This window comes from Nicotiana tomentosiformis, chromosome 11 (assembly GCF_000390325.3).
Source record: "Nicotiana tomentosiformis chromosome 11, ASM39032v3, whole genome shotgun sequence".
NCBI lineage: Eukaryota > Viridiplantae > Streptophyta > Magnoliopsida > Solanales > Solanaceae > Nicotiana > Nicotiana tomentosiformis.
Window position 1 is genome coordinate 105169876 of NC_090822.1, and position 13179 is coordinate 105183054.

The 13179-nt window shown below is 40.6% G+C and overlaps 1 protein-coding gene across 1 annotated transcript; it reads left to right on the plus strand.

Annotated features, from left to right (window-relative positions):
* The first annotated feature begins 546 nt into the window (after positions 1-546).
* LOC138901970 (uncharacterized) lies at positions 547-11384 on the plus strand. Its single transcript, XM_070189771.1, has 3 exons — positions 547-733; positions 10777-10961; positions 11085-11384. The coding sequence occupies exons 1-3, from the start codon at positions 547-549 to the stop codon at positions 11382-11384; spliced, it is 672 nt and encodes a 223-aa protein (XP_070045872.1).
* The last annotated feature ends 1795 nt before the right edge of the window (positions 11385-13179 follow it).

Consider the following 13179-nt stretch of genomic DNA (forward strand, 5'->3'; position numbering starts at 1 on the left):
GCCCAGGTGGGTCCCATTATGAGTGATGAGAAGTAGAAGAGGCTAGAGAGGTTTGGGAGGCTCAAGCCTCCATCATTCAGTAGGGCTAAGTTAGAGGATGCTCAGGATTTCTTGGATAGGTGCTAGCAGATTCTTCGCACGACGGGTATTCTGGAGAGTAGTGGGGTCTTATTTACTACTTTTCAACTGACGGGGGTAGCCTTTAGATGGTGGGCGGCATATTTGAGGAGCACGCCAGTCTGTGACGTACCACTCTTATGGCATGAGTTCTCTGTTCTCTTCTTGGACAAGTTTGTGCCACAGACCCGCAGAGAGGAGCTGTGCAGGCAGTTCGAGCAGCTACCTCAGGAGGGCTTATCTTTGACCCAGTATTAGATGAGATTTTCAGATTTGGCTCATCATGTAGTTGGTTGGTTCCCATTGAGAGGGACAGGATTAGGAGGTTCATTGATGGGCCTCAACTATCAGTTGCATTTTGTGATGACTCGGGAGAATGCATAAGGTGTTAGGTTTGTCCAGGTGGTTGATATTGCTCGGTGGCTAGAGATGGTCTGTAGTGAGGAGCATGAAGAGAGGGAGGCCAAGAGGCATCGTGGTTCAGGTGGTTTCTGTGGTTCTCCTTCTGGGGTACAGTCCTACCAAAATAGGGGTCATCCTTATAGGCCCGCTCAGATGGCTCGTCCAGTTCATCGTGGTGCATCATCTATCCATGGTTCGTACAGTGCTCGTCTGGGTCAGTCATCTCTCAGTGATCTCCCAGCTTAGAGTTCATCCCGTGCTTTATCGGTTCAGGGTTCATCTGTGCCACGTCCTTCTAGCAGTCATTCTGGTACACGGGGCCCCGTTCAGTCCCTACCACCACCACCGGGGAGTTGCTTGAAGTGCAGGGAGTTTGGGCACCTATGGAGACAATATCCTTGTTGCTCAGGAGGTCCAGTTCAGTAGATGGGTCAGGCTATGACTTCCTCACCAGTTACTTCACCACCCGCCCAGCTAGCTCGGGGTAGGGCCTAGGCAGCTAGAGGTCGCCCTAGAGGGGGAGGCCGATCAGGTGGCAGTCAGGCCCGATTCTATGCTATTCCTGCCAGGATAGATGTCGTTGCTTCGCATACAGTGATCACATGTATTGTTTAAGTATGCCACATAGATGCTTCCACATTATTTGACCATGGTTCTACTTATTCCTATGCATCATCCTATTTTACTCATTATTTGGATATGCCCAGTGAGTCCTTAGTTTCACCTGTTCATGTATCTACACTGGTGGGGGATACTGTTGTTGTGGACCGTGTGTATCGGTCATGTGTGGTGACTATTGAGGGACTGGAGACTAGAGTTGATATTTTATTGCTTAGTATGGTTGATTTCGACGTGATCTTGGGTATGGATTTGTTGTCTCTATGTCATGCTATTGAGGGACTGGAGACTTGACGTTGGCGATGCTAAGGTTTACAAGGATCGAGTGGAGAGGTTCTCTAGATTATATTCCCAATAGGGTGATTTCATATTTGAAGGCCCAACGGATGGTTGCGAATGGATGTTTTTCTTATTTGGCCTTTGTGAGAGATGTTGGTGCTGTTACTCCTACTATTGATTCTGTTTCGATAGTGCAATACTTTAAGGATGTATTTCCTACAGACCTGCCGCGCATGCCACCCGACATGGATATTGATTTTGGTATTGACTTGGTGCCGGGCACTCAACCCATTTCAATTCCTCCGTATTGTATGACACCAGCTGAGTTGAAGGAATTGAAAGAGATGCTTCATGAACTTCTTGATAAGGGATTTATTAGGCCTAGTGTGTCGCCTTGGGGTGCACCAATTCTATTTGTGAAGAAGAAGGATGATACTATGCGGATATGCATCGACTATAGGTAGTTGAACAAAGTTACAATCAAGAACAAGTATCCTTTGTCGCGCATTGATGATCTATTTGACCAGCTTCAAGGAGAGAGGGTGTTCTCTAAGAATGATTTGAGGCTTGGTTATCACCAATTGAAGATTCGGGACTCAGATATTCTAAAGACGACATTCAGGACCCGCTATGGTCATTATGAGTTCCTTGTGATGTATTTTGGGCTGACCAACTGTTACATCCCACATTTTCGTACGATAAAGTTTCGTTGTAAGTTAATTGACGCAAGTTCGGGAATGAAATTATTTCGTGATTATAAGCATTATGCTATTTTAAACACATGATGAGTACGTTCGTGAAGGAGAAAGGGTAAGAAAATCAAAGGAAATAAATTTTGTCGAAGTTTGACATTTTGGGATAAAATACGGTCCGAGCTATAATATCCGGTATTTATGGACTAGTGCCATACAAGGTACTACATGACCGTGATAGTAAGTTATATAAGGTATGTTAAAAGTGAGTAGTATTTTTAGTAAGTGGAGATAATTCTTAATTATGTGGGTAATTGGTTAATTATTGGGTAATGGGACATTACCTAGTTAATTAATAATTAGTTGTTGTCTTTGGATAAGAATTAAATAAACGAAAACGTGGCAGCAAGACATGTAAATCAAAGTGACTCTTACATTCATTAAATAGGTGGCATGAATAAAAAACGTGTCTTTAACAAAGGGATAGCTGGCGGCAATGTTTAAAGAATGAAACATATGAGTCATTTTAATTCTTTCTATTCACTTTAGATTTAAGGGATCTCTTCAGCAAGCAACGTCAATTAAGAGTGAGTTGCTTACAAATTTTCATTTCAAAATTCATTATTTATTAAGAGTGATTTGAAGCAACATTTTTCATTTCTTCCTACAAACTTTGCAAACGTGATTTGCTTCAACATTCATATGAAATAGATTAATACTTAGCAACGAGATTTTGCGATTCTAAGGGAGTACAATGCAACCTTTTCCAAGAATATCATACGGATTTTCCCTACTCCAAGTATATTAAGGCTAATCTCTTCTTTCATTTTGCATGATCTCGTAATTATACAAGTTTGATAACGAGGTATAAAGAAAAAATTCATGTCCAGGAATTTACGTATATTTTTCCTAGTCTTGTAAGTACAATATTCAATTGAGTATTTCCTTCTTCCAGTCAAGAGAGCAGAGAGTCTATATATACAGTATTACAATATTTTCATTACCATCGAGCTATAACAAATGGGTAGGCTCCTATTGGAAAACCTCTGATCAGATGGTATGTTATATACCGAGCCTACTGTGGCTGAGCGCCTATGAGCGAGCCTAGTTGGCCGAGATACAGAGCCTAGTATGGCCGAGCCTACTACGGCAGATCAGTTATTTATATACCGAGCCTTATAAAGCCGGACAACTATTTTACATACTATATTGAGAGAGTTGAGTCAGTATCAGCAGGTAAGCATATCTTCAGATTATCATTGACTTCCAGTTGCTTTCAGTTATTATATTATCAGTTCAGTTTCAACTTTCAGTATAGTGCCTTACATACTCGGTACATTATTTAGTACTGACGTCCCTTTTCTGGGGGCACTGCATTTCATGCGTGCAGGTTCAGACAGACAGACGGGTAGACCTCCTTATTAGGTGTTTCCCAAGTTCAGCTTGATCGGTAAGCTCCATACCCTTCAGAGTTGCCGGGTCTAAATCTTTACGTATATCTTTGGTGTGTGTATATATATATATATATGTCGTGAGTAGGTTGGAGCGTTGTTCCGATCACAGTATATCCATCAGTAGAGGCTTGTAGACATATCCTGTCAGTTAATGCAGTATGCTGGGCTTGTAGGCCTTTTATGTATAATTTGTTGGATTGTCATCTGTAGTAGTTATGACGGCCTTGTCGGCCCAGCTTTTTATTGATATTTAGTCAGTCTTCGCAATTGTATTGCAATGTGGCCCATGGCCAAAGTATAACATTATATGATCAGAGTCCCTTAGTTGCAAGTTGGTACGCGAGGATAGGTGAGGCACCGAGTGCCGGTCTCGCCCCTAGGTTCAGGGCATGACAAAAGTAGTATCAGAGCAGTTCTGTCCTAGGGAGCCTACAAGCCATGTCTAGTAGAGTCTTGTTTATGGGTGTGTCGTGCACCACACTTATAAGCAGGAGGCTACATGGCATTTAAGACTGTCGCGATTTCTTCTTACTCTAGATCGTGTGGTAGAGCTCCGTTGTAAGAACTCAATTTCCTAAACTCTATCTTATCCATAATATGACGATACCTCCAGTTGGTAAGAGATTGAATGCGGATATGGAAGAGTTGAGTAAGAGGAACTCGATTTTTCATGATGCTTATGATGAGAAAATGTGAGGGCTTCAGTAGAACATGTGTGTACCTTACGTGCAAGCTTTTTGATAAGGAGCCTTAAGGCAAGAATATCTATCCACCTCTATGGTGAAAGGCAATGAGAGGTTCAGAAGATAGATACAAGCTTCAACAAGTAAAAGGATCAAGATGAGAAGGGTACGAGGTACCCAGTTAATGAAGATTACCGGTATTTTCAACTCCGGCAGAAAAGTATAAGCATTGTGACTTACCTTCAACAGTAACAGACGTATGTAGAATTGTCCACACCCATCTCAGTTATACCTTATTGGGGGTTAACATGTGTAGTTTAAGAAAAGGACAGGATATTAGGATCCGGCTGGGGTTAGAGTAACCCAAAATGGTAAATGGATTGTTTGTGTTAGTTGGCATTTCTGAAGGATATTACAAAGGTGCTAATAAATCTCCTTGTGAGGCACCCAGATGGTGCACTCTAGAATATTACAATTAGATGTGGTAGAAAGCCTGGAAGGGATAAATATTACCTTAGTGTGGCTCGCATCCCTAGTAGAGTGAGAATGTTAAGCAACCCCAAGAGCCACTGGATGGAGCAAGGGGAGCTAAAAGCAAAAGAATGTCTTGTTCGAGTTTTCAGAATAAAGTGATAGACATAAATGTTAGCGGGAAATACGAAAAGAGTAAATGAAGCATTATGAGTAAGATATGATACATGGATGACAACGGTGGATCAAAAAGATGACAGTATTACAGAGTCTATAGTCAATTTAAGGAAAAGACGAGAGGTGACAGGCCTTGAGACAACAAAAGAGTATAGGCCATAAAGTCATATCCTCATTTCAAGAAATAAGTTCGTAACTCCAATGCGACTACCGGAAGGAAAAGTTAGACTCCAGAACAATAGAAATCAGTATGGGTTGGTGAACAAGATAAACTAAACATGAATTAGGGACTGAGTGATTGGATAATAGTCAGCATCATGAGAATTTCATATTTCATTCCGGCGATAATAGAGTGGACAATAGAAGAAGATTCATGAGAAATTCAGAGAATGGTCATTCAGGAAGACGCTTCCCTAAAGCAAGCAAGGTGAGTAAATTTAAGCTTAAGGGACTGTATGTGTCAGTTACACTAAGTGTCACCCTCGCGAGTGAGGAATTTCGTAATCTTTAGTACTAAAGGATTACCACGAGGCGAGTAAGGATCATCGATGATGTGAAAAGATGCCAAAGATGAGAGGGTAAAACTTCTATACGTAGATCATCATAGCACTAAATCTTAGTGCTCCCCTAAATGGGGGAAATGGTGTGATGTGGCATTAGGTCAGAATTAAGTGGTTCTAGTAACTTTGGAAATGGTAAAGGAAGAATGTGATAAGAATCAGAAAGGGTAAAGATTGCATTTATTCAAGTCCTCCAGATACGCTACGATTCCAGAACATTATGCAAACACGACGTCAAGGAAAGGAGGTAAGGGTTCTTGCCTGAGATGTTATTGATAGATAAGGAGCCAGTGCGGGATGTAAGTTAAGGTAAAGGAAATGACCCATGAAAGATTACACAGAATATTGATATGAGAATAAGCCAATGAGCAGTTAGTAGTTGATTCAAGAAGAGCCTAGTTATGGCTAGACAAGAGGATTTAGACAAATCAATAGACCGTGCAAGATAAACGGAGTGAACCCCAACATGGGAAATTCAGTCTCGCAAATATGACATCGTGACCTTGAGAAATATTCGGATAGGAGTTGGGGTAGTTAAAGATACCGTATGAGTGTTAAGGGAAGACAGTCAAAACTTCAGTTCAGGAGAAACTGTACAAGCATATACGTATGGAGGTAAGCAACTAAGGAATTCTATATGTGAGTAGGAACATCAAAAATTCCGTCGAATATACGATGTAATTAGCTCACAGCCTTGCAAGAATCAAAGGGCCCTCCATCAGTACTATAATGAAAGACTAGCGGAGGAAATAAGGAAGAAGGCTTTAACCAAGCACAATCACCTAAAAAGGAATGGTCATGTAACAACAGTCTCACAACAACATTGTATGCACTCCATCAGCAGGTGGCACCTATCGTGGCTAATGAACGGGAAGAAGAAAAAATAAATATATATATATATCAAAATCAAAGGTGATATTCAAGATCATATGGGTTGTATGGAATTCCAATATGTATGGGCACTGAAATAAGCTAAGTATGCACGCAACAAGGAGACAAAACGACTAGGAAAAGCAATTGCTTGCATTTAAAGAAAGTTGAGAAGGAATGAAAGGAATTAGTCGATCAATGATCCAGAGATAATTACATAATGAATGTACTTAAGATATCGGAGTATTATCCATGCAACATATATGTTGACAATCATACAGTCGTAGAAGATTCTAGTTTAGGTTAAAAGAAAGAATTGAGCCCAGGTCTTAGACAAAAGATTGAATTGTTATAAGATTGTATCATGAATATTCCATAGCGTGCATCAAGGGATAAAGTAATAACTACTTCCATGAGTCGCAGATCGAAAGATAGCTTAAACCTACATAAAGGTTGATCAGAAGGAAGAGGAAATTAAAGAGTTACAACAACCAAGTAAATCATGAGTTTGATTATTGGACCTAGAAAATTATAGAAATTGCGCTTGAGAACATGACAGAATCACTCTTAATATCTGAGGTTCAAGAGAGATAATACAACAACCATATTCTATAATGGCTCTATAAGGAAGCCAGTTAGAAGAAGTACTAACCTTATAAGAAGTCGGTATGAAGCTCTCACCGAATTGTGTATACACTAGAGGTGCAAGTATTATAATGGAGCTTTAAGTTGTGAATATGAATTATACCTATGTGGAAAGGAGGTCATGAAAGATATAGAAGATGTGATACGAGATTTTAAGGTAAGTAAGGTAAAAGTTAACAACATATGAGATACTCAGATGTAGAAGGTTGGGAATAGTCCATACTTTGGATAGAAGGCTAGAACCGCGGGGATTCAATATCCAGGAATGATAGCGGCATCGTCAATGGCATATCTTATAGCCTATGGTTTCTAGGTATCGAGAGGTCTAGTTAAGATAGTAAAATAAGAGTTAGAGACGATGTGATGTCTCACTTGATGTTCCAGAATAACACAAGGAAATCTATGGTGCAAGGAAGTTGAAGAAAGGCTGCGAGTAGTATAAATGGATATGTATGGGTCGTAAGCTAAAGTATGGTAGAGAGATAAGATTGTAGGAAGACATGAGTAAGGATAAGAAAGGGTGAGTGAGAAGGTGATGAGAATGGATAAGCCCTCGGGATTAAGCCAACAAAAATGAGAGAGAGCTGATGGTGCGTGAATAAGCTCAAAGGAGTCTATGACTAGTAGAATTTAGAAAAGATGTAATGCTGCCCTGGTAGTGAAATAAAGGTGTGATTACGATAGATAAAGGATGACGTTTAGGCCCTTGAGTGAGTAATGATTTGAAGAGGATTTCATGGATTGTACGAGATTAAAATACCCACGTAAGTGAATCACATTGGGATGCTATAAAATACGGTCATTGAAGTACAGTATCACCCCTAAGAGGATTAGGAAAGTCACTTTAAATGTTCCCCGATGAGACGTGAGCCCTAGCGGTAGTGTTACATAAGAGGCCAAGTTATTGGTATTAAGATGAATCAACAATGGATGGACAAAGGTCACAAAGTATGAGATGAGATTAGGCCGTCATTATTAAGATGAACAGTAATGCGAGTGCATTAAAGGACTTAGCTTATTGCATATAGGATAAGCAATGAAAGTAACCTCGAGTTCGGTAGCAGCCCCCAATAACGATAAATCAAAGTAAGAGTTATGGCAGTAAAGTCATACGGATGGATAAACGGATCTATGATAGAAAGTAGCAATAGTTACGAGATTAGAAGGATTCCGACTACAAGTCGTGGTGTGAGAAAGAAGCTTAAAGAGGGGAATGCCCTGGCCCTTAGAATTATTCACAGAACAGTTGTTTAGATAGAAAGGAAAGTACTAAAGTATTCAGAGGACATAAGTTATGAAAATGATAAGTATATCAGTCAACATTCAAGAATATTCCAAAGGGGGGAATGATGTTACATCCCGCATTTTCGTACGATAAAGTTTCGTCGTAAGTTAATCGATGAAAGTTCGGGAATGAAATTATTTTGTGATTATAAGCATTATACTATTTTAAACACATGATGAGTAAGTTCGTGAAGGAGAAAAGATAAGCAAATCAAAGGAAATGAATTTCGTTGAAGTTTGACATTTTGGGATAAAATACGGTCCGAGCTATAATATCCGGTATTTATGGACTTGTGCCATACAAGGTACTACATGACCGTGATAGTAAGTTATATAAGGTATGTTAAAAGTGAGTAGTATTTTTAGTAAGTGGAGATAATTCTTAATTATGTGGGTAATTGATTAATTATTGGATAATGGGACATTACCTAGTTAATTAATAATTAGTGGTTGTCTTTGGATAAAGACTAAAGTCTTTGGATAAGAATTAAATAAAAGAAAACGTGGCAGCAAGACATGTAAATCAAAGTGACTCTAACATTCATTAAATAGGTGGCATGAATAAAAAACGTGTCTTTAAGAAAGGGATAGCTGGCGGGCAGTGTTTAAAGAATGAAACCTAGGAGTCATTTTAATTCTTTCTATTCACTTTAGATTTAAGGGATCTCTTCAGCAAGCAACGTCAATTAAGAGTGAGTTGCTTACAAATTTTCATTTCAAAATTCATTATTCATTAAGAGTGATTTGAAGCAACATATTTCATTTCATCCTACAAACTTTGCAAACGTGATTTGCTTCAACATTCATATGAAGTGGATTAATACTTAGCAATGAGATTTTGCGATTCTAAGGGAGTACGGTGTAACCTTTTTCAAGAATATCATACGGAGTTTTCCCTACTCCATGTATGTTAAGGCTAAGCACTTCTTTCATTTTGCATGATCTCGTAATTACACAAGTTTGATAACGAGGTATAAAGAAAAAATTCATGTCCCGAAATTTACGTATATTTTTCCTAGTCTTGTAAGTACAATATTTAATTGAGTATTTTCTTCTTCCAGTCAAGAGAGCAGAGAGTCTATATATACAATATTACAATATTTTCATTACCATCGAGCTATAACCGATGGGCAGGCTCCTATTGGGCAATCTCTGATCAGATGGTAAGTTATATACCGAGCCTACTGTGGCCGAGCGCCTATGAGCGAGCCCAGTTGGCCAAGATACAGAGCCAAGTATGGCCGAGCGCCTATGAGCGAGCCTACTATGGCAGATCAGTTATTTATATACCGAGCCTTATAAAGCCGGACAACTATTTTACTTACTATATTGAGAGAGTTGAGTCAGTATCAGCAGGTAAGCATATCTTCAGATTATCATTGACTTATAGTTGCTTTCAGTTATTATATTATCAGTTCAGTTTCAGCTTTCAGTATAGTGCCTTACATACTCGGTACATTATTTCATACTAATGTCCCTTTTCTGGGGGCGTCGCATTTCATGCGTGCAGGTTCAGATAGACAGACGGGTAAACCTCCTTATTAGGTGTTGCCCAAGTTCAGCTTGATCCGTAAGCTCCATACCCTTCGGAGTTGCCGGGTCTAGAGCTTTACGTACATATTATATATATATATATATATATATATATATATATATATATATATATATATATATATATATATATATATATGTTATGAGTAGGTCGGAGCCTTGTTCCGATCACAATATATCCATCAGTAGAGGCTTGTAGACATATCCTATCAGTTAATGCAGGATGCTGGGCTTCTAGGCCTTTTATGTATATTTTTTTGGATTGTCAGCTGTAGTAGTTATGACGGCCTTGTCGGCCCAGCTTTTTATTGATATTTAGTCAGTGTTCGCAATTGTCTTGCAATGTGGCCCATGGATAAAGTTTGACATTATATGATTAGAGTCCCTTAGTCGCAACTTGGTACACGATGATAGGTGGGGCACCGAGTACCAGTCTCGCCCCCAGGTTCGGGGCGTGACACCAACGCCCCAACAACATTCATCCATCCGATGAACATTGTATTTCAGCCATATCTTGATTTGTTTGTCATAATATTCATTGATGATATCCTGGTGTACTCATGTAGTTGGGAGGAGCATGCACAATATTTGAGGATTGTTCTATAGAGGTTGATGGAGGAGAAGCTTTATGCCATGTTCTCCAAGTGTGAGTTTTGGCTCAGTTCGATGGCGTTCTTGGGGCACGTAGTGTCCAGTTAAGGGATTAAGGTGGATCCAAAGAAGATAGAGGCGGTTCAGAGTTGGCCCAAACCGTTTTTAGCTACGGAGATTTGGAGTTTTTTCAGCTTGGACGGATATTATCGTCACTTTGTGGAGGGTTTCTCATCCATTGCAACGCCTTTGACCAAATTGACCCATAAGGGTGCTTTATTCAGGTGGTCGGATGAGTGTGAGGAGAGCTTTTAGAAGCTCTAGACTAACTTGACCATAGCTCTAGTTCTAGTTTTGCCTTTAGCATCACGCTCTTATGCAGTTTATTGTGATGCTTCTCGGATTGGTATTGGGTGTGTCTTGATGCAGGAGGGTAGAGTGATTGCTTATGCTTCACGCCAGTTGAATCCCCATGAGAAGAACTACAATGTTCATAATTTAGAGTTGGCAACCATTATTCATGCATTGAAGTTTTGGAGGCATTATCTCTATGGTGTGTCTTATGAGGTATTTATGGATCATCGAAGTCTCCAGAACTTGTTCAAACATAAGGATTTAAATTTGAGACAATGGAGATGGTTGGAGCTGCTAAAGGACTATGATATTACCATTTTGTATCATGCCGGGTAGGCCAATGTGGTGTCTGATGCCTTGAGTAGAGAGGCGGTGAGTATGGGTAGCCTTGCATTTATTCCTGTTGGTGAGAGACCGCTTGCACCTGACATTCAGGCCTTGTCCAACCAGTTCGTGATATTGGATGTTTCAGAACCTAGTCGGGTTCTAGCTTGTCTGGTTTCTCGGTCTTCCTTATATGATCGCATCAGAGAGCGCCAACATGATGATCCCCATTTGCTTGTCCTTAAAGACACTGTACAGTACGTTGATTCCAAGGATGTTACTATTATGGATGATGGGGTGCTGGGGATGTAGGGTTGGATTTGTGTGCCCAATGTGAATGGGCTACGTGAGTTGATTCTTGAGGAGGCCCACAGTTTGAGGTATGTCATTCATCAGGGTGCCGTAAAGATGTATCAGGACTTGAGGTAGCTCTATTGGTGGAGTAGAATGAAGAAAGACATCGTGGGGTTTGTAGCTTGGTGCCTAAATTGTCAGAAGGTGAAGTATGAGCATCAAAGACCAGGAGGATTGCTTCAGAGGCTTGAGATTCTGGAGTGGAAATGGGAGCGTATCACCATGGATTTTGTAGTTGGGCTCCTATGGGCTTCGAGGAAGTTTGATGCTATTTGGTGATATTGGATCGGTTGCCTAAGTCCATGTATTTTATTCCAGTTGGGTTTACTTGTTCTTCGGAGCGGTTGGCTGAGATCTGCATCCACGAGATTGTTCGCCTTCATGGTGTGCTGGTGTCAATCGTTTCATATTGGGGCACACAATTTACATTTCAGTTTTGGAGAGCAGTGTTGCAAGAGTTGGGAACATAGGTTGAGCTGAGTACAACAATCCACTCTCAGAGGGACGGACAGTCTAAGCGCACTATTAAAATATTAGAGGATATGCTACGCGCTTGTGTCATAGATTTCGGGGGTTCATGGGATCAGTTTCTGCCGCTTGCGGAGTTTTCCTACAACAATAGCTACCAATCGAGCATTTAGATGGCTCCGTATGAGGCTTTATCTAGGAGGCGGTTTCGGTCTCCGGTGGGTTGGTTTGAGCTGAGTGAGGCTAGGTTATTGGATACTAACTTGGTTGAGGATGCTTTGGACAAGGTTAGGTTGATTTAGGATCGACTTCGCACGACGCAGTCTAGACAGAAGAGCTACACCGATCGGAAGGTTCATGATGTTGCTTACGTGGTAGGGGAGAAGGTACTACTCAAGGTTTCACCCATGAAGGGTCATGAGGTTCCGGAAGAAGGGCAAGTTTATCCCTCGGTACATTTGTCCATTTGAGGTGCTTCAGATGATTGGAGAGGTGGCTTACAAGCTTGTCTTGCCGCCTAGTCTGTCGAGTGTTCATCCAGTATTTCATGTCTCCATGCTCCGGAAGTATGTCGGTGATCCGTCTCATGTTTAGGATTTCAGCACGGTTCAGTTGGATGGTGATTTGACTTATGGCGTGGTGCCGGTGGCCATTTTGGATCGACATGTTCGAAAGTTATGGTCAAAGAACACATCTTCAATAAAGGTGCAGTGGAGAGGTCAGCCAGTTGAGGAGGCTACTTAGGAGACCGAGCGGGATATGTGGAGTAGATATCCACGCCTATTTGAGACTCTAGGTATGCTTCTAGACCCATTCGAGGATGAACATTTGTTTAAGAGGGGAGGATGTAATGACCCGACCGGTCGTTTTGAGTATTCTAGCTCCGTTCCCCTATTTACTGCTTATTTTATACTCAATTATCGTTATGTGACTTGCCGATGTAGTTTGTTTGGTTTTGGGTGTGTTACGGAATGAGTAAAGACACTTAGTCTCAAGATTGGAAACTTAAGTTGAAATGGTTGACCGGAAGTTGGCTTATATGTAAATGGCCCTGGAATGGAGTTTTGATGGTTCCAATAGCTCCATTAGGTGATTTTGGACTTAGGAGTGTATACGAAAAGTGATTTGGAGGTCCGTAGTTAATTTTGGCTTGAAACGACAACTTAGGAGATTAGAAGTTTGGAAAGTTGAGAGGTTTGACCAAGAGTTGACTTTGTGGTTACTGGGCTCAGATTTTGGTTCTGGAAGCTGGAATAGGCATGTTGTTTCATTTATGACTTGTGTG

Excerpts from the sequence above, each read along its gene's own strand:
- LOC138901970 (XM_070189771.1), top strand. The coding sequence starts at position 547 with ATGGTCTGTAGTGAGGAGCATGAAGAGAGGGAGGCCAAGAGGCATCGT. Across the intron at positions 734-10,776 it reads TTCGTACAGTGCTCGTCTGG|TTTATTGTGATGCTTCTCGG; the intron begins GTCAGTCATCTC and ends GCTCTTATGCAG. Across the intron at positions 10,962-11,084 it reads TCTATGGTGTGTCTTATGAG|GCCAATGTGGTGTCTGATGC; the intron begins GTATTTATGGAT and ends CATGCCGGGTAG.